The sequence below is a fragment of the Balaenoptera physalus genome (assembly GCF_965194825.1).
Source record: "Balaenoptera physalus genome assembly, chromosome: 20".
NCBI classification, from domain to species: domain Eukaryota; kingdom Metazoa; phylum Chordata; class Mammalia; order Artiodactyla; family Balaenopteridae; genus Balaenoptera; species Balaenoptera physalus.
The window spans coordinates 10,078,751-10,104,922 of NC_138901.1; the positions used below are offsets into that span (position 1 = coordinate 10,078,751).

At 62.3% G+C, this 26,172-nt stretch overlaps 1 protein-coding gene across 19 annotated transcripts in view; it reads right to left on the minus strand.

Moving 5' to 3' along the window:
- Positions 1-439: 439 nt before the first annotated feature.
- Positions 440-26,172, minus strand: part of RBFOX3 (RNA binding fox-1 homolog 3) — a 454,119-nt gene continuing 428,386 nt past the window's right edge. For 8 of the 19 annotated variants that reach the window (XM_082443027.1, XM_082443030.1, XM_082443015.1 and 5 more), the window contains 11 exons: positions 23,684-23,938; positions 16,605-16,742; positions 14,532-14,585; positions 13,616-13,708; positions 11,935-11,995; positions 8,632-8,685; positions 8,197-8,329; positions 7,545-7,725; positions 6,579-6,640; positions 5,534-5,612; positions 440-3,682 (listed from right to left, as the gene is read on the minus strand). In XM_082443027.1, coding sequence (XP_082299153.1) covers positions 3,638-3,682; positions 5,534-5,612; positions 6,579-6,640; positions 7,545-7,725; positions 8,197-8,329; positions 8,632-8,685; positions 11,935-11,995; positions 13,616-13,708; positions 14,532-14,585; positions 16,605-16,742; positions 23,684-23,905 — 1,122 coding nt within the window. In that variant the 5' untranslated portion in view covers positions 23,906-23,938 and the 3' untranslated portion in view covers positions 440-3,637. The remainder of the gene's footprint in view (positions 3,683-5,533; positions 5,613-6,578; positions 6,641-7,544; positions 7,726-8,196; positions 8,330-8,631; positions 8,686-11,934; positions 11,996-13,615; positions 13,709-14,531; positions 14,586-16,604; positions 16,743-23,683; positions 23,939-26,172) is intronic. The other 11 variants (XM_082443031.1, XM_082443022.1, XM_082443018.1 and 8 more) reach the window with 9 other exon arrangements.

Consider the following 26,172-nt stretch of genomic DNA (forward strand, 5'->3'; position numbering starts at 1 on the left):
GTGGTGTGGGCAAGATCCCTGAGAGCACCAGCCTCAACTGCCCAGCCGGCCCTCTTGTATTCAGGTGTCTGCCCCGCCGGTCAGCAGGCACACCTGTGGAGCAGCCCCCACTCAGCAGCCGGTGGGGCCGGGGGGGCCCTCCTGCCCCAGACTCTGCCAGTAACGCCACAGACCTTGCCCGCAGGGTAGACAGGGCAAGGCTGCGGGGAGCACGTGTGAGCCCTGCCTCCAGACTCCTGGGACGGGATGGGGAGACGGCAGTCTGGAGGAGAGCATGCAGGGCTCCAGACTCTCTCCCAGAGGGTCTTCTGACTCCCCTCTGGCCATCTGGCTTCCTGGGAGGAGCTGCCCGTCCTGGGGCCACCCACAGTGGGCGTCCTGGTCCTCTGTGCCCTCTACCCTCTGTGCCCGGGAGCTGGCAAATCAAAAAGAGTTGTCCTGGTTTGAAGAAAAATCTTTATTAATAATCTTAATAATAATAATGCGGTTGATTTGAATGGTCACACCTTGGAAGCATACAGAATGGTAAGAAAGGAAGCCTGGGGCCTGGCTGCAGTCCCGGGGGTGAGAGGGGTGGGAGGGCGCAGGGCCGGGGGTGGAGCTGCTGCAAGAAAAGGGTCCAGAACAGCAGAGGGTGGAGGGGCCTGTACAGAGGACGAAGCCGGAGGCAGGGCGGGGCTATGTACACCGGGAATAGAAAAGGAGCCTCATCTCAGTAGCTTCAGGAGCTGATGCTGAATATAAAGTGAGGTGTATTTTTTTTACTTTTTAAGTTTCATGAGACAGTGGAGCCATGTGGGAAGCCTACATCTTTTGTTATTTTTTGCTTCTCCCCCGACTCCAGCTCTCCCTGCCTGGCCAGCGGCTCCTCCCTGCTGCCTGCCGTCTGCTGCCCCCGCGACTCTGGGACCTGAGCCGGGAGCAGGGGAGGGGGCGGCGGACCGCCCAGGCCTTCCCCCACCCCTGGCTCTCCCTGCTCGGACGTGCCGTGCAGACCCATAGCACCGTGACCCGAACCCTCGCCGTGCAGCCAGGCGCCGGCCCGTCCCTCTGTTCCTCTGCAGGACGGGGCCCTGCAGGGCAGGGGCCAGAGGGCTCGACCCAGCTGCAGCGTGAGGCTGGCCTTCCCTCTCCTAGACCAGGCCCAGGGCCTCCTCCAGAAAGGGAACCAGAAACGACCAGTCGGAACAAGACCTCGGCCTCAAGGCCCTCACCCCTTGCTGGGCAGCCAGAGCCCCCTCGTGTGGAGGGAGGGGGCCTGGGTGCCCTGTAGTTCTGGAAACATATCAGCCCTTGGTGTTGAGGTCGGACCCCAGGGCTGCTGGTTGGACAGCCTCCAGTGGCTGCAAACTCCTCCCCAGGTTCGCAGGACACAGGTGTTGGCGGCGCGGCAGGAGGGGTAGCCGGGGCCCAGAGCGCAAGACACAGGGTGACTGGGCACAGCCGAAGCCCCGAGATGAAAAGCAGCCCCCGTCCCCGCGCCCACCCAGCCGTCCCTCCGCTGGCACAGTCGGCAGCCAAGGTCGAGTCCTGCTGGCCACTCTTCCTGCTTGGGCCTGCAGCGCTCGCCACTGGCCCACGCTGCCTCGAGTGGGGCCCGGAAGGAAGACTTGGTAGAAAACGGAGTCCCTCCCCTCCCGCCTCCCTCCTGCCAGCGCGCTGCCGGCGGCCGGGGGCCGCGGACCTGCTCCCTCGCTGCGCTGCGACGGCTCGCGGGCTCGCGGACTCGGACGTGGTGGGTGCTTCTCGGTTTGGTTGGTTGTTTTGTTGCTTGGATCTGAACATCTTTTTTTGTTTTGTTTTTTGTTTTGTGATTTTTTTGTGTTTTTTTGTTTTTGCCCTTCATGGTCCAAGAAGGAAACGGTGGAAGCTTTCACTACAACAGAAACAGAAAGGCGCGACTTGCAGTTCACAGGAGCACCGGCCAGGCGTGCTGCCGGGGCAGCTGGACCCGGGACCCTGGATGCCAGGAGGGCAAGAGAGGAGGCGCCCCCAAACCGGCCCCACTCCCAGCTTCAGGAGCCCCCTCATCTTGCGTAAGGGACTTTAATGCAGACCTCCGGCCTCCAGGGCAGAGAGGGTGCGGCCGGTGGGGGAAGAACAGGGCCGCGGGGATGGAAGCGCCGCAGTGAGCGCGGCTGGCAGACGCAGCTGGTGGACTCCGCTAAGACCTGGGTGGGCAGGGTCTGGCTGCTCAGCGCAGAGGAGGGCAGAGGTCAGGGCGTGGTGGGTGGGTGACGCTGCTTGGGCCACGTGGGGGTCTGGAATGAGGCCGCTGAGAAGGTGCTCTGGGCAGTGGTGGTGAGCTGGCTGGGCACCCTGCGTGTGACCTGCCCACTCCACCAGCCAGGACAGATGTGCTGGTGGAGTCGGCGGAGGCTCACGTCCTGGCTGGCGGGGACCCGCACCCTCTAGCTGGCCGTCCACGCCCCTGGAGGCCCAGCTCTGGCACATAGGAGACCTGGGCCTCCTTGGTCCTTGCCACTGTTTCCTGTCACAGAGGTACCAGGGCCGCATATGAAACTTCCAAACGCTCCCGCGGCTGTCTCAGCTTCACCTGCAGGCCCCAGAGCCCTGCAGCAGAGCTAAGCCCCAGGCCTCTCGGGACGGGAGGTGGACGCAGAGCGCTGTTCCGCCAGGACGTCCGGAGGACGGGCACCACCCTCCCTGCTCTCTCACTCACACTCCCCCTCCGGAAATGCACCTGGATAAGAACGTTTCAGGTTGCGGAAGGGGAGGTGGTGCTGCACTCTGGCGCTGCACAGACCCAGGTGCCAGGCTGGCAGGGACCCCACCTCAAGACTTGGCTGGAGAGGACAGACTGTGGGCCGGTGAGGCAGACGGGCTGAGGGGAGGGTCCTCGGGGGCTGCAGGGCTGGACTGCTTTTGGGCTCTGGGGCAGGGAAATCTCTCCCTACGCTCTCCCTTCTTATAACAGAGGCTAAGGAACCCCTGAGGCTGGTGGGGCTCCCGCACGACTTGTGACAACTTCAGCAGGAAACGTCAATAAAATTTAATCAGAAATGTTAGTTTAGCTGGATGGGGACGAGGAGGGCAGAGACAGCTACTCCTGTGATTAGCTGGGTGACGACGGGGAGGAGTGCTGTCGAGGCTAGGAACCCACCAACTGGGGCAGACAGGCGGGAGCCCCCTGCTTCCTGAACCCCAGGGGAGGGGCCGGGGCTCTGGCCCAGACTGGTTGGGGTGGCTTCCAGGGGAGGCCGGGCTGGCGTCTTCCGTGGCTCTGTAGCCCGGGGGAATGGGGAGTGGGCATGGCCCTCTCGGGCTCTATTGCTAGTTCTTGGGGAGGGGTCTTCTGCCGGCCTAGCCCCTCCCACTGTGTGTATACTGTACCTGAAATGGCTTGGGGGGGCACAACATCAACAGAGTCAAAATAGGAGCCAAGGTTTCAGACATACGGGGGTGACCAGGGTCAAAGACACACACGCCATCGTGGGGGGGGAGACCAGTTGGCCGGAGGTAAAACCTATGGACTTAGAGTCGCAGAGGTCAGCGGCGCGTGTCGCTGACCGGGAGGGGCGCACTGTCCTCCTGGTGGCTGTGCCTGGTTTTGGACTGCTGGGTTTGGTGTGTACTAGGCAGTCAGTGTGAATGCTGTTAGGGGCTGGGCCTCTTGCTAGTAGGGGGTGAAGCGGCTGTACCCTCCTCGGCAGAGGCTAGCCTGCAACATCAAAGATGAAAAACAGCCAATCAGTACCGCCTTTTGGGAGAGGGGGGAAAAAGCAAAAAGAAAAAAAAAAAAATAAGGAAAAACAAAAAGAGAAATAGCTAAATCCCGTTTTCTGCCCCCCTTATGGTCTGCCTTGGGGAGAATGGGCGCTGGTTGTCATGGCAGCAGGAGGGGCCCTGGGCCTATTTCCGATGTGGTGGTCTTGGGGTCAGGGAGGTGCTGGGGTGACCAGCCACAGTGCTTCTGGATAACGAGGCTTGAGATGTCTTTCGGCCACTCTCTTGGCTCAGGCCTGGCCCTTCCCTGCCCGCTTTCTCTGTCATCTGTAATCTGGGGGGCAGGTCTGAGCAAGAGCCCCACCTCCTCAGCGCCCATCGGGGCTGCCGGGGGCAGGACTCAGCCCCTCCAGGCACGGGAGGGTGGAGGGACCTCTTGTCAGGGTTCCCAGGGCCTTGGCTCTACCAGGAGGGGCTGCGTCTGCTCACCCAGCTCCGTGGGGCCGTCTGGGGTCCCTGCGCCTCCTCCATCCTGCTGGGAGGACAGGCCTTTGGCACTCTTGCTCTCCGGTGCCCCTGGGCTCCCCTGGGTCAGGGAGGCCTGCACAGGAACCTCCTGCCCTACCCATCAGTTTCCCCAGAAAAAGGAAGAAAATGGCAAGTGCCAGAGAAGAAAAGTTGGGGGAAAAAACAGAAAATCTTAAAAAAAATCAATAAAAGAAAATGTAAGAGGGAACCCTCTGTGAATTAACTAACCCTTCTAGCTAGCAGCTTTGCAGAGGGCCGGGCGATCCTGGAGCCAAGGGGCCTGCAAGCCACGGTTTCGGGGCCTCCATCCAGGAGTGGGTGTGGGCCCCCCACCCAGAGGCCTGGGCCCCATGGCTGCCAGCAGTCACTGCAGGCTGCTTGGGATGTCTGAGGCTCGTTAAAAATCAAAAAAGACAAAACAAAAATTGGGAGGGAGTAATCAAAAACAAGGGAGATGAAAAAAATTCCATATTGTCTCTGGACCTCGTCCCTCTTTAGCCCCGCAAAAATGTTTTCATCTTTGATGCTGGATGCCAAGCTAGCTAAAAACCGACATTAACACCCCCTGGGGTTGGGGGTGGGATGGGCCTGGGAGGTAGGTGTCCACTGCAAGCAGATCTGGGGGTACAGAGTGAGCTGGGCTGTATGTGTCAACAGCTGGCCATACATACACACACACACGGACACACCGGCCCACACACCTCCGGCCTCAGCAAGCCCATCAGGAGTGCGCCCCTTCCGCCCCACCCCAGGCCTGTGGTCAGAGGCCCCCTCTCCCCAGGACAGGGCCTGCAGACTCAGCCGGAGCCACGGAGGGTCCACGGAGCAGGGACTTGGGTGAGAAACAGAAGGTAGCCCTTGTTCCCCACCTCGATGTGCGAAAAGGTACAGCAAAGGGGGTGACAGAACACAGAGGGACCATTGCACAGACACACCCACATGAGGGGAAGTGGAGGCCCTGCCTGCCTCTGGAGCCTCTGCCGGAGGGTTTTGTTTGGTTTTCCTGGTGAGGGGAATGGAAGGCCCGGACGGGACTTTTGTTACAGGGCTCAGAAAACTGGGCCACACCAGAATGCTTCCCAGACGACCAGACGTCATTACCGGGCAGCCGACTGTCTGGGCAGACCTGCCTCCCTCTAATTCCACGAGGGCACGAAGGGGCAAGTCCTCCCCCAACTCAAATCCAGGCCTCTGTCTTCCAGGCACCAGGCCGAGGGCTGGGTCATTCCCCTAAGGGCCTGCCCGCTCGCCCCCCAACCCGGCTGCAGCGCCAGCCGTCTCGTCCCGGCTCAGGGCAGCCGGGCCCCAGCCTCCTTACCATGGTTCCGATGCTGTAGGTCGCCGCGGGGCCGATGGTGTGATGGTAGGGGTCAGCAGCTGCGTAGACTCTGCCATAACTGGGGAGGTGAGCACAGGGAGTGGGGTGTGGGCAACGGGGCAGGTGAGGGGGGGCAGCAGGTCTCCTGCCTCCTCCCAGACGGCGCCCCAAGGCCCCTCCCTCCCCTGCACGCCCCCTTCTTCTTCCTGCCTGTTTGGAGGGAACACAGCCGGTCCCCCTCTGAACACGTCCAGCGAGCGCTGACCCCGAGCGCTGGCCTGCTGCGCCCCCGACAAGACCCACGGGCCGAGACGCAGTGTGAGGCTGCGAGGAAGGTGTGGGTCCAAGGGTGCCGCCTGCCCCTGAGAGGGAGGGCCGGGCAGTTCCCAGGCCAGAGCCGGCACGCAATGGCTGCCCTCCACGAAGTGCCCACCGCCTGGCTGGTACTGGAGCCCGCACGCTTCCCCAACCTGCAGCTCTGCAGCCAACAGGCCGAGTGCCCACAGGGAAAGGTGACAGGCCAGCCCACCCCCCCAAAGACCTGCCCTCAAAACAAAAGAGAACCCCCCCTGGGCCCCTGGGTGTGCTCTCAGGTGGGCAGAAACCTCTGCTCCCAAGGTGCACACACTCTGCTTCTCCGTCTCGGGGTTGAAGGGTTTCAGGCCTGGGAGCGCTGAGAAGCGTCAGAGGCGTGCCTGAGCAGAAGCAAAGGCTCCTAATTACTTTTCTCACTCGGGCCTCCAGAGCCTGGGGAGGGGGGTTAGGCCTCCAGGGCTGGGCATCAGAGGAGCTGTCCGCTACCCGAGAACCGGGGGGTCCCAAGGCTCCCCTCTCGTGCAGGCAGGAAGTGATTACAGAAGTTTGGGGCTTGCTGGCTTGGGGTCTCCAAGCTCACGTGGACCTGCTAGTCTCCTTTGTCCAGACCCTGTGTCCACCAAGGGGAGGCACCCCCAGGCCCTGAGTGTTGTGGGTGAAGGCTCCTGTCTGTCCCAGCCCAGCCCGACGGCCCATCCATCTTCTCCCCGCCCCCGCCCACCGCGGGTACCTGTCGCTGTAGGCGGCCGCGGCTGCTGCGGGCTGAGCGTATCTGTAGGCGGCATAGCCTCCCTGCAGGGTAAGGGGAGGACACGGCACACGGGCTTAGTGGGCTGGACACAGCATTTCAACCTTCATCTTGGCCAGGTGAGGGGTAGCTGGTGCAGGCCTGGGGGCACCTGGCTTCTGGTTTCGTGGCATGGTTCAAGGTGGGGTTTCTGTTCACCTCATTCATTCATTCATTGATGCGTCCATTTGTGCGTTCAACACACACGGCTGAGCATCAATGCTATGTCTGGCTGTGTTCAAAGCTTTGGCACACGGTAGGTGCTCACAGAGTTGCCACCAGGCCAGCGTACCCCTGACTTTGACGCTGATGGGTATGGAGACTCGGTGCTATCCTGGACACTGGGATGGGACAAGGGCAAAGGGCATTAACTCAGACCACGTCTTAGCCCTGACCAATGGATTGCTGAATTACAGGCGACCACCCAGGATGGAAATGAGGTCTTGTGTGGGGTGGGGGTGGGGTCGTCAGCAAGGGCTCCGAGCTAGAGGAAGCAGTAAGTGCAGCCCCATGAAAGAAGAGAGGAGACAGGACCCCATCAAGGGGTCTGCCCTGGAACCTCTACCTCCTGGTCTCTCTCTGGCCTCTGCAATGGACACAGGGTGCCTATGGGGGCTCACTCAGTGACCCCAATGCTGTTAGGGATATGGAAGATTCACCCACTGCCCCCATCATACAACTGACACCTTGCGAAACGGAGAAGACACGCCTGGCTCATCGGGCTGCTGGGGGATCCATTGCTACTCGCACCCTGAGCACAGATAACCCAGGTTTACCTGTGCTGAGGTTGCCCCCTGGGCTCCCAGGACGGGAGGGGGTGGGGGGAGCCGGGCAGGGAGTGGGAGATACTGTTCACTGAGACATATGAAATGCCAGATTCCACCCTCCCTCCCCCGGGGCTGCACTTACATAAATCTCAGCACCATAAAAGCCATCCTGATACACGACCCTGGAAGCAAACGGACAAGAAAGTGGTGGGAACGCTGGAGAGGTGGGGTAGGCCGGCTCCGGTGTCTGCTGAGGAGGGAGGGGGCAGGGTGCCAGCCCTGCCCATGGGACTGGCATTTTAACAAGCGTTTGCTCCAGTGCCCTGTTTTGGTATAACAATAGAGTAACACCCTTGCTGGTCAGCTCCTTTCTCCCACAAACCCAGGGGCCCATCGGCCCACCTTGCTTACCCTTCCCCTGCTCCACCCCAGGCAGCTGTATCCGCCCCCCATTAGGGTTGGAGGGCACCGGGCCCCGGGGAACGGACCAGGGAGGGCTTAGCGAAGGCCCACTGAGCCCCAGGGCCGACCACCACCCATTAAAGCATTGGGCAAGGTGCTGGGGCTCTAAGCGTCCCTCACATGCCAGCGACCCTGAGATCCGGTGGCAGGGCGGAGGTGGGTGTATTGATACGGAAGCGACTGCAGTGTGAAGGTTGGAGTTCCCACTGCCCCCCACCCCCGCGCCACAGTGCTGGAAAGGCTGCCTAGCCCCTCTGGCTGCACCACGACCCCTCCCCACGCCCCCGGGGCCGTTCTCCAAGCCTCCCTCCCCGTGCGCCCCAGGTACTCACGCTCCGTAAGTAGGGATGGGGGGCGGGGGCGGCGCAGCCCGAAACGTGTTGTACACAGCCCGGCCCCGGCCCCGTAGGTGCGCGCCCCTGTAGGCAACGGCTGTGCCGGTGGTGGGGTACGGGAACCCCGTCACTGCAGGAAAGGGCGTCGGAGAGGAGACAGTGTGAGAGGGAAGGCTAAGGGAAGGAGAGGAGGCAGGAGGGCTGGGGCCTGACCACAGGCGCATCTGGCCACACATCCCGCCTGGCCACACCCACATGGCCACGCCCCACCACGCCTCGGCCTGGCCACGCCCCCGAAAACCGTCCCCGCCTAGCCACGCCCCTTCCTAGCCACGCCCCTGGCCACGTCCTCCCACCCAGGACGACTGGCCAATGACCGCCCAATACCCGGCCAGGCCCGCCCCAGCCCCGCGCCGCAGCTCCAGCCTTTACCTGCATAGAATTCTGGTCCGTAGACTGCCCCTACCACCGGGTTTAGCTTCCAGCCTAGAAGAGAAGCAAAGAAACCCAATCATTGTCTTCCCCATTGTCTCCCCACCTCACACTACGCTTGGGAACCCCAGAGACTCCAGGATGAGCCCCACTGGGACATTCCGAGGCCGTGGCCACTGCAGAGGACGGGCGGGACCCCTCCCTCTGCAGTCGGGGTAGATGGATTAGGCGGGGCACAGGCCCTGGGCCCCTCGTGGGATGCTGCAGCCTCACTGGCTGAGTGCCTTCTGCTTCCTAACAGAGACCCAGTCACTCCGGACGATCCGCCTGGTGTCCTGATTCTTTTCACATTTCGGCCTTCCCCAGCCTGCCCCAGGCCCTCCCTGTCCTGGGGCACGGGCCCCAGCAGCTTGGGGTCTGCAGTGTCTGCAGAAGAGCATTAGGAGGGAAAGTGGAACGCATTATTATGCAACGTCTGTAGGCCCCCAGCTGGGATGGGGGCTGCTGGTGGCCTGGGTACTTTAGTCCCTGACAGCCCAGTCTCATGGGAGCTGTCTCATGTGGGCACCTGGCTGCCTTCCAGGAGGGTCAGAGGCTGCCGTAAAGGTGCTTGGCCTCAGCCACGGCGACCTCCTTCACCTCCTGCCCGTCTCTGTCCTGGGTCGGGGCTCCCGAGGGGCTCCCTTTCTCAGTGCTGAGTCCTGCTTTTGCTATCCTGTGTCTGTTTTCCCCCAAAGCAGCCGGTGGGAGTGCTGCCGGCGGAGGAGGTGGGGAGGAGGGGCCTTGGGATTAGGGATAATGAGAAGGACAGCTAGCATCCCCTGACCACTTTACCATATGCCACACTGTCTTAGACCCATCCAACGAGGACGGTGTCACGCCCTCCCATCTTACAGATGAGCAAATGGAGGCTCAGGGAGGGGCGGCAGCCTTGAATCACAGGGCTGGAGAGTGGCAGAGCCAGACCAGCTGTGGGATGCCAGACCCACGTTCCTGGCCACTCCCTGGCCCCCAGCCTCTCTCTCTCTGCAGGTGGGCAGGCTGGTCATCCTCTCCCACCAGAGACCCAGGTGCACGGGTGAAGGCCTGCTCCCACCTGAGGCTCTGGGGGTAGAAACCAACCAGCTGAGCCTGTACCAGCTCCAGGTGGTCAGGAAGTGAGGGTGGGGCCAGCTCACCTGACCAGGCCCAGCCCCTGGCCCCTCAGCTTATCAGGGTCTTATCTTTGCAGCACACCCCCAGCCCAGCTCCACGTCTCAAGCCCAGATTCTAACAGCCCCACTGCTGGGTTGGCCGGGAGGTGTCCAGGACAGAGTTTCTGGGGCCTTGTTCCTCCTGGGGGCCTGTTCTCCACACTCTCCATGAGACTATGGGGCGCCTTCCATCCCTGGTCCACCATCACACGACCAGCACAGACGTTTGCATCTGAACGTTACTGCTAGGCCTCTGGAATCTTCTATAAATACCAGGTCAGGAGGGAAGAAATGCTTCATCTTCTAGGAAGACCTCCAGTCCCAAGAACTGAGTCTTCTTAGTAAAAATCCGCGATGGAGCAGAGTCCTGAGTCAGTGACCCAAGCCCACCTCCCTTAGGTCCCATCTGGCAGCTCTTCTGGGTGCAGTCTGAAAGGCTGCACTTCTGCTTCGGATGGCCCTGGCACCTCCCTCTGCCAATTCTGGAATCCTGGGTGCCTCCACCTGTTGCTCTGGCCCCAATTCACTGTCTGGGACCCCAGATGACAGAGGCAGTCTGAGACCCACCTGGGTAGATCCTTTGTTTCTTCTGCAAATAGTAACACCTGGTCAAACCTGGTGAGTCTGTTTCCTGAAGCGGAAATTTCTGCCCCTCTGACTGACTGATGAATTTCAGTCCTCTGGAGCGTTGAGCAGAGTCAAGCCTCAGTCAACAGAGCCCATGAACTGGGCTTCACTGCCACCTGCAGGGAACCCAGGGCCGGCCCACTGCAGCCCTTGTCACTCTTGCCCAGGCCAACTAAGATGTTTAAATGAAACCATGTTTGCCACCGAAGTGGGCAGAGGTTTCTCCCTCTCTCCACTCCCCGTCGTTCAACTGGCCTCGGTTCTGTGCCCATTCCGAGCCAAGGGTGCAGTTGTTCAGGGATGGATTCTCTTCTGAATCCCATGTTCCTCAACATCCTCAGGTCTGCCCAGAAAGTGGGGGCGTGCGGCTCTCGCGAGAGGCTGTGCAGCCCCCAGGATCACCCTGGCCCTGTAAAAACGTCTACCTCTTCCCTTCCTGTGCTGAGCGCCAGGCCACTGAAGTCATACACGGCGTGTGCTCAGGACAGGCGCAAAGCCGGGGAGCCCCCAGATTTTTAGAAAGAATTTGAGCTTTGATAGTCCTCGAAAAAGCAGGATGGGAGCGACAATAATCTAGTCTAAATGGGGTCTGGCCAGTGCCCCAGCCCTGCCCCAGGAGGACAGATTGGGGGGTCCGGCTGGTGAGTCAGGCGGCAGATCCGCCCACTATCCTGCCCTAGGTTTTCCGTGCTGGCCGGTCCCCTGACTCCATGTATATCTGATCAGACCGGGACAAGAGAGTCTGGGGGTGGCTCAGTCCACTCTTCCCCGCTAGGCGGGGTGGGAAGCAAAGCCCACGCCCCGCCAGGAGGCTTGTCCTGATGGAGCAGGGCTGCTACTTCCTGGCTAGAGGAACAAAGTCAAAAAGGCCCCAAAGAGTTCCCAGCTACACTCAAACCAGTCCCCGCACCAATCCTTGCCTGGTGGAGTCAAGTCACACAGCGGCTGAGAGCCGTCCCTCCGCTCCTCCCTGCAGCCAGCATTTAGCGTCAGCGAAGACTGGCCACCTCTGCTTACAGCCAGGTCCAGGTGCACACGGGCACACTGCTCAGCTGACGCACACTATGGCCAGCGGGGCCTCAACCTTTCCGTGTTTCCAAGGCCCAGGGGTGGGCGGCGGGGGGCTGTCCCTCTAACTGTCATCATACTCATTAAATACTGAGCGCCTCTAGCCTCGGCACTTAGAAAATAAGGAACGATCCAGGAAGTGGCCACTTCCCCCCTGCGCCTGAAGCCTGTCCTCGGCCTCTGGGTGCGGCCACGCTCGGGAAAGCACGGGGGTCTCACCAGCTGTGTGGGTGGAGGCGGGTGGCCCCAGCTCTCCTCCTGCCTCACTGACCCACCCCCTTCTGACCGCGGCAGAGCCGGGACATGAGGGGGCACTCAGCATCCAGGGAGGCTGGCCTCCAGCAGCCTGGGCTCCTCCTGGACCCTGTCCCCACTGGTGGCCCCTGAAGGCTCCCTGGGGTCTTGGGCCGCTTACCGTTGGTATAGGGGTTGGCAGTCTTCTTGTTGGTCATGACTCGGGCCGTGGCGTTATTGACCTGCCCAGAGAGAGGGAGGGAGAGGCTGAGGGGAACATTAGCCTGTAGGCCACGGGCTGCCTGGTCCTGCTCTGAACTTCTCCGTGGCCGCCTCGGAGGTGGCTGGGGGCTGGGGGCTGGGGAGGAGGCCCTGGGACACCCAGGCGAGGCACAGGACCGCCTCCACTGCTCGCCTGGCCCCCCACCATGGCCTGCCCTCCTCCCTGGCCTCCTGTCTCCGAGTGCTGCCCGCCCCCTCACCCGCCGGCTGAGAAGCTGGGCCATCACTGTTCCCAGAACTGGCTGGTGCCCAGCCTGGCCCAGGCCCCGGGCCCTCGGCTGAAGCATTGTGTCCAGTCCCACTGGCTCTTGCCGTTCACAGGATTGTTCCCACAAACCGCGCCCAGCCTCTCTCTGGCAACCCAAGGCCACTGGAGCAGCTGGCTGGTGAACTTTCCCCAAAGTGCTCTCAGCGCAGCTAACAGAATGGCCCCCAAGACTTCTCTGCCGTGGGTGGCTGCTGAGGCCCTCCTGGTTGTGGGCACCAGGATGGTCACCCCTCCCCGTGGGGGCAGCACCCCTTTCCCTTGAGGCCAGCAGAGAGCTTTCTGTGGGGGCGGGGAGCACACGTGCCCGTGGTGGTGGGGCAAGGCCGATGGGGGAGGAGCAGGTGGGTGCCAGGGGAGTGGGTCCTACTGTGCAGACATCTAAGGCCGTGGTCAGGCTGCCCAGAGGACTGGGCTGGGGTGTAGGAAGGAGGAGGGCCTCGGCGGAGGGAGCAGAAAACAGGGCAGGTGTGGACCTCGAGGGAGGGGTCTGGGCTGTACTGCCTCCCCTCCCTGTCAGTGTGACCCCCTGGGGCCTGGGGCCGCAGCCTGTGCTGCTGGAGGCTGGGCTGGAGCCTGGCTGAGGTCGGTGCCTCTGGCACTCCTGCTTCTGGAAACCCTCCCTCAGGTCCTTCCACCGCTCTTCCAGGGGCTCTGCACCAGCCGTTGACCCCTCCCTCCCTGGCCACCCTCGCTGCCCGCCCTGCTCGGGAAGCCCAGCTCCCAGACACCAGAGCCTCAGCACTGAGCAGGGCACACGCAGCCCCCCGGGAAGGGGTGGTGGAGGGGGGAGTGTCGGGGGACCCCTCGCCTTCTCTCCCCTCTGCGCCTCTGGGCTGGATCCCTTTCTCGGCTCTGGCCGCGTACTGCTGCCCACCCTCTGGGGGATAAAGGCAAGGGGCAAACTGCAGGATGCGGCAGCATGGGGAGGGGGGAACGGGGCAGCTGCCGCTCCTTGGTGAGATTAATGACCTCCTCCCAACTACGGGCAGACTGGGCTGGTTGAGGTCCTTGGAGCCGCCAAGCCTCAGAGACGTGACTTCTGGGGTCCTCCCAGTGTCTGGCTGAGCCCCACAGCTGGGGACCTTTTCCAGGAATGAGAGGGAGGGGGCAGGGTGGGGGGCCCTTGGGTGAGCCTGAGGTCTAGACCCAAAAGAGGTGGCAGGTGGTGGGCTCAGCTCCGGTCTCAGCTTGGCCCTGCCATGGGGCCCTGGCCCGGCTCTCTGCATGGCAGCAGTGGGGCTGGGTAGGGGGGCCAGGGTGACCGGAGGCGGCTCTCAAGGGCGTCCCTGCCGCAACACACTTATCTGAGCACCTCAATTTTCCGTCCCTCTACGATCGTCCCATTCAGCTTCTCCCGGGCTCGGTCAGCATCTGAGCTAGTTTCAAAAGTTACAAACCCAAAACCCTGTGAGCGGAGAAGGACAGACATGGAGAGAAAGACATAGGATGAGAAAAAGGAAAACAAAGGAGGCGTGGGGAGTGGGGCGGGGGGCAGGGCAATGGGGGGCGGGGAGAGAGAGAGAGAGAGAGAGAGAGGGGTTGAGTCAGGTGACTTGAAGGAGAGACTCGGGCAGCCCAGAGGTCTGTCCTGGTGCCACTGGCAGGTCGCCTGGGAGACGTACGGCCCCGGGGGTGGGGCAGCTGCTGGCCTGGCCTGAGCCTGACCTGAGCTGACCGCCTGGCACTTGAGGGGACAGGCCAGAGCTATAAGAGAGATGCTGACCTGAGCAGGGGCCAGGACTGTTGCCCTCACCCCACCTGGGGGGCCAAGGCTGGGCTTCTGGACCCAGAGTGGGGGCAGCCTCACCCATCGTCACCCCAGGAGCCCCAAGTGCGGGGGGGGCATGTCTTCCCGTCCAGGAGCGGGCACCCTCCCGCCTGCCCCCCGCAGGCCCTCCACCGAGTCTCCGGGCAGCTCCAGGAAGGCCGGTGGCCCCGGGGGAGCGGCTCGAAGGCTGGGGACCCAGGCCCAGGGGCCGGGGCTCCGAGTGCAGACAGAGAGGTCCTGGCGACTTAGAGAGAAGGAAGCCTCAGCAGCGGCGGCGACAACACAGACAGCGGGGTGGGGAGGGTGGGGCGGGCGGAGGAGCGGGGAGTACAAGCACCCGTGTCGCTCAGGGGTCCTCAGGCTCGGAGCTCTCCAGGGAGGAAACGCACATTTCACACGTTAGCCTGGCGGGACCTACAGCCGGGCGCTGTAATGGTGGCGGCCTCTGGGCGGCACCCACCTTGGAGCCCCGCTCGTTAAAAATGATCTCCACGTCTAAAATTTTTCCGAATTGCTGCAGAGACAGAGATGGGGGTGGGGGAGACAGGAGAGGGTGTGTTAAGACTGCTGGCCCGGCTCGCCTGCTCCCCATGGGACCCTTGCCCACTGCCTGCGTCTGGTCCTCTGCCCCCGGCCCCCTTTCCGCCTCCTGCAGGGACATGAAGGCACTCTTGGGTAGCCTGGCGGTGGGAGGGGGGCATCCCTCCCCACCTTCCCGTGCAGAGAGCTTTTCCTGCCAGGACGCTGGTCCCATCTGCGGTGTCAACAGCATTCCTCTCCTCTCCCTGCTGGGACTTGGCCACAAGTTGCTGACAGCCAGCCCTAATTCACACACATGGGTTCTGGGTAAGTCCTTCCCAAAAGGTGGGGTGCTGGCGGGGAGAGGAGCCCCCGGAAGAGACAAAGCGCTAGGGAGGGACCCTGCACTGCCTGCTGCCTGTGCTGTTTGGGGCTGGGCTGTGTGTGGGGCAGGGTGCAGTGACCCCAGGCCCCTCTGCCTGACCAGGACATACCAGTCAGCTGGGCCCAGACGCTCTGGCTGCCCCCTTCCTGCCCCATCGCTGGCCTGGAACTCCCAAGGGACAGCCTTGTCTCCCTCACTGGCACGTGAGACCAGGAACCTGTGAACCAGGTCCCCTAAAATCCCAGTTGAGGTCCCGAGGGGCCTGTCCTGAGGTCTCCAGTGCATACAATTGATGAGTTTCCCCTTCACCCTGTAACATTCGGGAGGTGGGTGTCACGTGGGCCAGGAGGGACGTGGAACCAGACAGTGAGGCAATGCCAACCCTGCCAAGTACTGGAGAGGGAGGGTGGTGCTGCTGTGCTGCAGGGGCGAGTGAGCTCATGGGCATCCTGCAGGGGCCATGGGCGCCCCTGGGCAGTCTGTAGGGACTGAGTGTGCTGAGGCCCGTGATGTAGGGACTGGAAGGGCGTCCAAGTGAACTGACCTAATAACATCGCAATACCAGCTGCTTTGAGTGGGGGCCCCGGGCTCAGAGAGGTTTGGCAGCTGCCCAGGCCCAGGGCCAAGACGGGGCAGAATTCTCATCTTCTGATGAGTCTAAATCCTGCCTGCACCCTACTGGGTGTAACCCCAAATCCAATGGGGCCTGGGCCCCAGGAAGGGAAGTGGATATCTGGGGCAAGGGCAGGTGTGGGTACTGAGTCCATCCCGAGGCCACCTCCTGTTTGCCTGACAAATCCCATCTGGGGTGGTGGGTGGCATGAGGGGAGGGCTGGGGTTCAGGGCCCAGAGCCTGCCTGACTTGCGGCAGAAGTGGGGAGTGGGCACAGGGCAGGCGGGGGAGGAGAGTTTGGGGTGGGAGAGGGAAGAAAGGGAGGGAACACGGGCCAGGCGCATGTGTCCTCTGTGGCCGGGGCTGAACCCTGGCTGCTGCCCCCTCACCCGCCCACGGGGCAGCCCTGGCACCCGGTGGGTGTCAGCACCTGCTAGGTGTTCAAATCAAGTGACAGAATAAAGTCACCACGGGACTTAGGGGCCTCCCTGCAGGATCTCACAGTAACCCTGCAACTGGCTGAAATCCTACAGAGCAAAGTCTAGGAACAGACAGGGGGAATCCAGGAACGGAACGCGCACGTGCTTCCCATCGTGTGCTCTCCTGTCGCCCCACCCCTGGGGCCTGGAGGATGCCCAGAGAGGTTGAGTGCCTGGGCCCCAGGCACACAGGACAGGCAGGGCTGCTGGGTGTGAGGCCAGGAGGCTGGGCTGCCACTCTGGGTGCCCTCTGGGGGCACAGGGGTCCCTGGAGCCCTCATCAGAAGGAGGGGCCAGCGGAGTGATAACCTGACTGGCACTGGCCTGGGCCTGAGGGGCAGGTGGTGGAGGTGGCAGCCACGCAGGTCTCTCTACCCCAAGCCTGCATCCCTTCTCCTCCCTCCTACCCCACAGGCTCGGGTCAGAGCAGGGCTGGACCCAGAGGGCAACGGGAGGCAGGAAGCCCAGGGGGCCTCTCTGACACCTGGGCTGTGCGCTGGGGGTGGGAGCGCAGATGGGGGGGCCACACACACTCACCCCGAACATTTGCCGCAGGTCGGGGTCCCTGAACCGGAAGGGGATGTTGGAGACGTGTAGCCGCTTGGGCTGCTGCTTCTCTGTGGGGTCGGAGGGATGGAGCGGCTGGCTGTCCGTCTGTGCCGCCTCGTCTGTCTGCTGCGGGAAGAGGACCCGGGCTGGGAGGTGCCCCCTTCAGCTCCCATCCCACAGCAGGGGACGATCTAAGCACCAGGTCTTCCCCAAGCCCCTTGGACGTCCCCATCCTGGGACTCGCAGGAGACGCGGCACAGCAGAACCTCAGCCTCAGGTCCCACTTCTGGGCCTTTCCCCGGGCTGTGTCTGCAACATCGTCACAGGGCCAGGCCTCCCTGGCCCGGTGCGTCCTCCCACCGTGGCTCGGCCTGTCCACTGAGGCCTGACCTCAGCGGTCCCTTGGCTAACACGGTCCTTGAGGTCATGAGCACACAGCTTCCCTGACAGCCCGAGTTCTGGGACCACGGGCGCCATTTGGGGTTTCCAGCCTGATGGGAAAGCGGAGAAGTTTCAGAAGCCACCGCGGCACACATACCCGTGGCGGTGCTGCCCCCCAGGGAGGCCACCCCGGGGCTGCCTGCCTCTTCTTCTAACCCTGCTCTGGGGCTCTGCATCTTCCAAGGCTCAGGCGTGGCCACGTCCAGTGCTTCAGAGCTGGTCCTCATTTTGGACCCAAATGTTGGTCAACAGAAGGACTCTGAAAGACTCGGGTCTCAGGGAACAAAGCTGCCACAAAGCAAGGAACCCCCTCTCCCACCAGCTCCCCGAGAGGTCAAGGCCGTGAAGAGGCCCCGAGGTGGTGCAGTGCAACAAGCAGGTTGGGCTGGTGGCGTGCGCGAGGTTCCTCCCTGGGCACTTCAACAGGGACGGGCCACCAGCTCACAGCCAGGCTGCCCTTCAGCCTGGTTGGTCCCTGCTGGATCCCCGGAGCCAAAGGCAGGCTGGGCGTGGTGAGTGCGGGGAGGACTGACCGAGGGGCCTGGTTGGCTCATCGTGACCCGGGGGCTGGCACCCACGGCCCTCTGCGTGCTGCTCAGCATTAGTATCCAGGAGCAGAGCCGGTGACGGATGGGGTGGGTGGACAGACACCGGCTCCCTCCCGTGGGGCTCCTCTGACCCCTCGTGCCTCTGCCCCTTGTGGGCATAACGGGCCGAGAAACACCTTTTATTACTTCTTTCCTCTTCCTGTCTCAAGTCCCGGCTCTCCTCCCAGGTCTTCTGGGATCACCAGCCCAATACACTGCTTGAATTTGAATCTTTGTCTGGGGGTCTGCTTCCGGGACAGGACTCCAGACGACGGCCTGGGGGCCTACAGAGAGTGAAGCGGGGAGGGCAGGGTCCTCGAGGCCTGGGTTAGACTTTGCACAAATGGAAGTCCCAGTGGCTGTGGTCTCCCACGTGGCTGGAGGTGCAGAGGCAGCTGGCCGGCGGCGAGAGGCTGGGCCGCAGAGACACGCTACGAGGACAGCTGAGAGGAGAGCTGCCGGAGAGCACTTTCCACGGGTCCCCAGGAACTGCCCGTTTGCTTCTGGTGGGTTCTGTCCACCAGAGGAGTGCTGACCAGTACCACAAGCCTCCTGGAGCCAGGGCAGTGAGCAGGGCGAGGTCACTGTGACCGAGGCCTCGTGCTGTGGCTGAGGAGTGGACCCCGAGGGGCAGAGCCTCACCAAGGCCAGTGGCTGGAGATGTCTCTGGACTCCTGAGTGCCTGCCCTCGATGGCCACCCTCGTCATCCTTTCTGGAAGGAAAGGGCCGCTCCCCCAACTCCTGCACTCAGCGGATGCCATAGGGGAGGGGAAAGGATGTCACCAGCTCCTGGGCACACTTCCAGGTGGTGAGCTGGCAGGGGGCCTGGGGAGGGCTGCAGGGGTGCGGGAGCATCTTGTTCAAAGGCCCCTTAGACTCAGCTCTGTTCCTGTGTTGAGAGGAAGCACAGGGTGTCAGAACCCATTTGTGGGTTTGAAGCTACCATCGTCTCGTGTGCCTGGGGACACGCGTGACCTGGGGCTCAGCAGGTTGGCCATCCCATGCGTGGCAGGCCCAGTTCTGACGAGCGTGTGTTCTCTGAGGCCAAGTGTGGGTCCTGCGCCTGTTCCTGGGGGTTTACCAACAAGTGCCGACCCCCCGCTCCCAGGAGCCCACCTTTAGCAGGGAGGCGTCTGAGGAGGAACAGCTGGTGGGGTAGGAGTGAGGTAGCAAGTCTCCGAGAATCCTGGTCTGGCCTGCACATGACCTCATTCCTGATGGGCAACATGGGGCAGCTGCCTTTGGGCTTTTTGGGGACACTTGTGGGCTCCTCCCCCCAAGCCCAGGACCTGGAGATGCCCAACAGCTCAGCCCCCTCCCCAGCTGTCCTGCTGTCCTCCTCCTCCCTTGGTCCCACTCTTCCTTGCAGAAAATAAGCCTGTGCTTCACTTTCAGAGGGCCCGTCTGTGCCCCTCAATCAAGGCAGAACCGGCAGTGCATCTGCTGATTCTTCTTAAGTCTGAGCCCTGCCCTCTGGCTACAACAAGCTGTGGCTCTTCCGTGCAGTGGTAAGGGTGGGCCCGGTGCCCCCTGTCACCCCCCTCCACCCCGTGCCTCCCACAGACCTGTGCCCTCAGCTGCTCCTGGGTACAGGTGACTAATGGACTCACCCCAGACTTGGAAAACTAGTGGGAGAGGGGCATGCAATGCTGACTCTGGGCCAGCAGAGGGCAGCGGTCAGCGCGACCTAGCGGCCAGGGCCACAGGAAAGGCCCAGCTCGCGCTCAGAGGAGATGGGGAGCCCTGGGCGGGGCAGGGGTTGGGGGGGGGCACCACGGCAGGGTGCTGACAAAGCTGGGGCATCTGGGGCTGGGCTGGGCTGTCCTTTCTGCCCCGCCTTGGGCCCCTCCTAATAGCAGAACTGAGCCCACTGTGTGTCTCCAAGATCCAGGGTCCTCCTGCCTCTGCATCCCACCCCAAAGGCCCTTAGGGGAGCAGCTGAGGGTCAGGTGGGAGAAATGGGGTGGTGGGGGCAGGACACAAGTAAGAAAAGAGCCCCCCTTGCCCCCAAGCGCAGCTGCAGACAGAGGCAGATAAATGGGTTCAATGACTGTGAAATTGTAAGATGTGCAGAGAAACCTCCTAGTGTAACAGCACACTGGCTGCCCCGAGGCGAGATGGAGGCCTTCCCACCATTTATCACAGCGGTCCAGGCAGCCTGCACCGCCTTCCAAGGGAGTTTACTTCCTTTTTCTTTTTTAAAGCAATCTTTGCCTTTGATTCTCAAATGCAGGGAAAAGAGAAACAGCCACAGCAACGCTCCCTTCCCTCCCACAACTGCTCTCGGCCGCTTTGCTTCTGCGTCCTCCCCATCTCTGTGTCACCTTAGCCGTCATGGGTCCCCCTCCACCTTTCAAGGCAGCAGCCGGCCCCTCTGGGTGGGACAGCATATCTCTCACCCTCGCACCCTCCGAGGAGCCTGCAGCTCTCTTCCCCTGGGCCTCCCCAAGCCAGCACAGGGAGAGGCCAAGAGGGCCCTGGGCAGGGGTCATTAGGTCTGGCAGGGCCACAGGCAACAGGCCAGGACCTGGTGGCCGTCACTGGGATGGAGTCAAGGCTTGCTGATGCCGCACAGGAGACTCCTGGAAATGCCCTTTCTCTATGGCCCCATCTCTCCTCATCTTTGGTCCTCCAAGACCTCCTGGGCACTCGTGCAGTGACTGTCAGCTGCCTGCCAGACATGGCTCGCCCCTGGTGGGCGGTGAGCCAGCCTTGGAGGAGGCGTTCTCCGTGTGTGGCCTCAAGCCGTTCACTCATGAAGTTTTCTTCAGACCCTTGAGCGGAGCTGTGTGTCCGCTTTGGACTCTGTGAGTGATGCCACGCCCCAGGAACTCTCTGCCGGCCGCTGCGCTTGTTGCATTGGTGCTGACGGTGCCGTCTGCTCGCACCATGCCTGCGTGGAGGCGGCACGCGGCTGAGTCTCACCCTGCGGTGGTGCACTCCCACCACGGTCCGCCCCTTTCCCTTTTCTTAAGCCCCGAGAGCCAAGAGCACAGGGGACCAAAGGCCGCCGCTCCAGGTGGAGTTTCTGCTGCTGCAGCGCTTGCTGGTGGGGGAGGAGAGAACAGCCATGGGGCAGGCTGTGTGAGGCCCATGGTGCAAAGGTGAGGTGGCCCCAGAGGAAGATTTGGGAGAAGGGGAGGAGTTTCTGAGAGGAGGTCCCTCTGGCTGTCCCACGATGGAGGGTGGGTGGGGAGGACACCTGCAGGGGACCCGCATGACCTTGAGTGAATGAGTGCTCCAGGGAGGTGGTCCCCAACTCGCACCCCTGGGGGGCCCTGCAGGGTCGTGAGGTGGGCCCGCTCCATCCGCAGCCCCAATCGCTCTGCTCCCTCTGCTGCCTTTTGACAAAAGAACGTGGGTGACACCGTGATGACAAACGGAATCCACAGACAGGAGAGGGCAGGTCTGGACAAAAGCTGGAGCCCGTACCGCCTGCTGCCCCGCACCTTCTGATTCTGACATCAGGCTGCCTGGGGAAGGCCAAGAGGAGAGTCAGAGAAGTGACGGAGGCCTGACACAGGAGGGACATAAGACAGCTGGGCAGCAGGGCTGGCAGTGCCAGCAGTTACTTTAGTAGAAGTGGCTCCTGGAATCTTAGAGCAGGACGGCCGGCGGCCACCCTCCCCAGCTCCTCCCAAGGTGGGAAGCCCCTGCTTGAAGAAACACTCCCAGTCAGAGCACTCACGCCAAAATCTTTGCCGGGCAGCTCTGGGTGTCTTCAAGGTCACCTGCTAATCCAGTAACTTTCACCGTGGGGCCTCCGTCTCTGGATCCCGATGGTCGAGCAGCAGACTCTGACCCCCTTGCAGGACCTGAGGAGCCTCAGGTAAAGAAAGGAAGGTCGAGGCTGCCCGTTCACGGGCTCAGTGGCTCTCTCTCTGGCCCAGGCACTTTCCTGGGGAGGCGCTCAGCTGAGCAGGGAGACTCTCATGTCTTAGTTGGCTTCTCTCCGAGACTCCTGGGTCCTCTCCGGGGCCGTGGATTCTCACAGGCACGGAGGTCAACACTGGCCCCCTTCCACTTTATGTCCCTGATTGGTGGGAAGCAACGGCTCCCGCGGGGCAGGGCTGGTCATTTCTCCCGTGTGTCCCCAGTGCTGGCTCAGCGCCTGGCACAAGCAGGTCCCCGCAAATGTCTGCCGAAGGAAGATGACTTTCTTTTTTGAAAATTAATTATTTATTTTTGGCTGTGTTGGATCTTTGTTGCTGTGCGCGGGCTTTCTCTAGTTGCGGCGAGCGGGAGCTACTCTTCGTTGTGGTGGGCGGGCTTCTCATTGCGGGGGCTTCTCTTGTTGCGGAGCACGGGCTCTAGGTGTGCAGGCTTCAGTAGTTGTGGCACGTGGGCTCAGTAGTTGTGGCTCGCGGGCTCTAGAGTGCAGGCTCAGTAGTTGTGGCACAAGGGCTTAGTTGCTCCGCGGCATGTGGGATCCTCCCGGACCAGGGCTCAAACCTGTATGCCCTGCATGGGCAGGCAGATTCTTAACCACTGCGCCACCAGGGAAGCCCCGAAGGAAGACGACTTTGAATTTGTCGTGGTGAGGCTGTGTCAGGGGGTCCAGGAGGCCTCTGTGTGTGCCGTCGAGGTATTAGAGGGTGTTAGCTGTCGGTCTCGGCCCCCTCTGTGTCAGCTGCAAGTCTGATCCTCTTGTCTCCCAGGTTTGCTCCCAGGGCAAACCTCTGGGGGTCAGTATTTGTTCACAAGGAGGTTGTGAGAGGTTTTTCCAGATACACCCCGTCTGCTGTTGTCCATCAGAAAGAGACCAGTTGGCCGGCAGTGACCTGTTCACAGGGAGCCCCTCTGGCTCCCGTGCTCACCTCTCTTTTCTGAGGTGGAAAAGCTAAACCAGGGAAGTATGGTTTGGCTCCCCATTCTAAGGCCCGTGGGCGCTGCCCTTCTCATCCGTGGAACCCTGGGGGCGTCTATGGCAGACATCCTGTACCAGGGACACTGGGATAATGGAAAAGCCTGGTGGCTTTGGTGCTGACTCAGGCTGGGCAGTGCTTCCAGCAGGCAGGAAGGGCACTGGCTGGGGTCTGGTCCAGCCCAGGGGGCAGCTTGGGGTGCTGTCTCCCCAGAGCTTGGATGATGTTGCCTACACAGGGAGGGTAGGTGATATTTGGATCCAGGGGAACACCGTGGGAGCCAGGTTGGGTTAGGGGGCGGAAGGAGCACACAGAGGGGGGCACCCATCAGATGGGTGGTGCAGCTCCCAGTCAGCACAGGGCGTGCCGGCCTCCTGCCAGGCCCCGCCAGCCAGCAATGGGACAGAGGCAGCAGGGCCAACTGGATGAGCGCAAAGCCCCAGAGCTGGGCGGGGCGTCGGCCCACGGAGAATGCAGCGGAGGAGGTCAGGGAGGGGGATGCAGCAGCCTGGTCTCCAGAGGGGCTACCTTCACAGGGCGCCCACCCCAGGTTGGCCAGGGGCGGCGGCCACTCCTGGATGTGATCCTTGCTATCAGGAAATCTCCGAGAAGTGCCAGGCTCAGCACTTTCTCCTTGGGGCTGCATTACAACCACATAATTGAAGCTATCTGATTGGAGGGCAGCCAAGCAGGTAGATTACAAGTGATTAGCAATGATAGGAGTGCCTGCAACCCGAGACAGCCCTGAGGGGCCCTGGGCCTCTCCTCGCTGCCGCCAGCCGCCCCCCGCCACCGCCCCCTGCTTGCCCCCGTGATGCCGCTGGGCCGAGCAAGCCCAGGCCACCGGCCTCGCCCATTTCTCTCACTTCCCATTAACAGGTCACTGACCGCTGAGGACACGCTCCGTCTCCCAGATGAGGTGAGAGTTGGCCTGAAGTTGCGGCTCGGGGAGACCGGGGTGGGGGGCAGCTAGAGGCGGTGGGCCTGGCTGCCCCGCCGTGGCACCTGCCCACCAGGAAGATCCTTGGGGTCGGATGGCGATGAGCTTGGAGGCTAGGCGCTCCTTCCTGGGGGCGGGGAGCCCTGCTATGGGGCTGCCTCTCTGTACACAGGCCCCCAGGCCCCTTCCCCACCGGCAATCCCCCTGAAGTTCTGAAGGTGGGCGGCCCTTACCGGCACTGTCTGGGCCCCTGCAATGGGCTGTGTGCTGGTCTCACTGCTCGGCTGCTCCGGGTGGGTCTGTGCTGGTGTGTACAGGGTCATGCCGTGCTCCGGGGGGACCGGGGTCTGGCCCGAGTAGTCCGGCGTGGGGTGCGGTGGCGGCGGGGCGTACTCGGCGGGGATGCCGTTCTGTGGTGGAGGCGGGTACTGGGCCGGGGGGTAGGGCTGGGCCATCGCTTCAGGCGGAGCCGTGGCGTCCTGATTGCCCTGGGGAAGGAGAGAGCAAGGCTGGTTAGACCTCCGTGCGGCCTGGACACTGCCCCCTTTCACTGCCCCCTCTCCAGAAGGCCCTGTGGTCTCCAACTGTACTTTCCGCAGCATCTTCCATGCCCCCTAGGAGGGGGGCTCTCCCAGCATGGGGTACCAGCTCAGAGCCGGGCTGCAGGGGGAATTCTGGGGAGCCCACGTCTGGGGTGAGACCCCTCTGTGCTTGAGGCCACTTGTGCAAACTCGTCAGGCCTGAGTACACTGAAGATTTTTTTTTTTAATCCACCTAATTTAAAAAAAATAAATATTTTGAGATAACTGTAGACACAACAGTTGTAAGAAATATCTCAGCATGATCCTGTGTACCCTCTACCCAGTGTTCCCCAGTGGTGACATCTTGTGAAACCTTCCCCACTAGGAGAGTGACATGGGTCCAGTCAAGATACAAAACGTCCCAGCAGCACCAGAATCCCTCTTGTGGCCCTTGATAGCCACACCCTCTCCCTCCCGCCTTAGAAAGGCTTTTAAGTCTCGGTTTTCTCATCAGTAAAGCAGGCGTGAGGAAACACGATTCACAGCCTGCAGGGAAGAGGACTGGAGTTGATCGTGCAGACATGGAGCCTGGTACAGCTCGGCCTCACGGTGGCCACCGGGTGAGGTGCTATCAGGGGGGCAAGTAGGGTCCCCGCCTCTGTCTTGAGGATCCCGGAGATGTCCCAAAGACCTCTCCCACCCTCTTGAAGGCCTGCTGCCCCAGGAGGGAAAGTGCTCCCTCGACGCTGACCCCAGCCGTGCGGGGGCTCTTAGAAGCCCTGACCCTTAGCAGGGCCCGGAAACACCCCAGGGCAGTGGTTCTCCAAATGGGGTGCCAGGACCTGCAGCAAGGGCATCACCTGGGAGCAGGTAGCAAGGCAGATTCTCGGCCCCGCCCCAGACCTCCTCCTGCAACTGGGGGGGGCTTGTGAGAGCCACTGACATCAGGCATAAAGAGCAGCCCTGGTAGAAGGTCCCTCAGCCCCAGAGAAGGGACTAGGGTCCCTCGTGGTGCCAGGGGAGGTAGGGGTGGAGCAGGGTTCCGGCTGTCCCTTGCTGTGACACACACTGGGGAGCAGGGGAGGCGGCCCCTGGCCTTCTGAGGGTGTCTCCAGGGAAGAGGGTGCCTCACCACCTGGAAGGACAGGGGCCACCTCTCACTGGAGTAGCCTCCCAGCGTGGAAGGACCCTTGCACACACGGGGACGGCTGACGCTTGTGACTGCTTTCCCGATGCCCTGGGACCTCGTGCGTGCTCCCGCGCTCCCCCATCAACCTCTGCGTGTTTTGACCTCAGTTTTAGTGTCTGTCTCCGTGTCCATCTCCCCTGCGAGACAGGTGCTTCTTGCAGTGGGCAGGCCGGCTCGCTCGATGCTGTTCAACTGGTGACTATTTATTCACCCAAAACTGTTCAGTGGGCAGCTGGGGGTGCCAGGCTTGTGGCTCCGGTGGGGAGCAGGATGGGCAGCCCCTGCCCTGGTGGGGTCTGCTATCCAGTGGGAGAGTAAATCCAACTACCCAGATGTTGAATCAGTTGTTAGGGTGGGAGGTGGCCTGAGGGGACGGGCCACAAGAGGGCAATGGAGATAGAGCACGAGACCTGGTGTTCTGCCTTCAGGCTAGAGCCCTGCCCCTCCACTGTCTGCCTGCTCACCTCCCTTCTAGCCGGAGGCCTGAGGCCCCCAACTCTCTGCCCGGGGCCCAGCCCTGCCCTGCTCCCCAGGCCCCAGTGCCAGCCTTCACTGCCTCACAGCCAACACCCCTCACTTCTGGGGTGACCCGACACCTAATGAGAAGTCCCGTCCTCTTCGTCCTCCTTGGTGAAGCCCCCAGGTCCCTCCCCTCTCTCTGCAGAAACTGGGGCCGAGATCACGCCCCTTACAAGTGGAGGGAAACACGCGTGTACACACGTGCACGCACTCATGAGGGCCCTCTCCTCGCTGGCGGGTCCCACCTCATTGATCCCAAGTAGCCGAAAAGCCCCATTACTCAGTCGGCCAATGTGCTGGCAACATCCCCGGCTCCCGGCCCGAGGGAGAAGGGGTGGGTTCAGGATGAGGGAGGAGGGGGCCAGCAAGGCGGGAGGGAGGCTGGCAGAGGCGGAGGAGCACCCAGGCTCCAGGATGGCGAGGACTGGGAGGGAGGGAGGCGAGCGCAAGGAGCCGAGGGAAGCGGGAGGGCGGAGAGCCAGGGGAGGAGTGC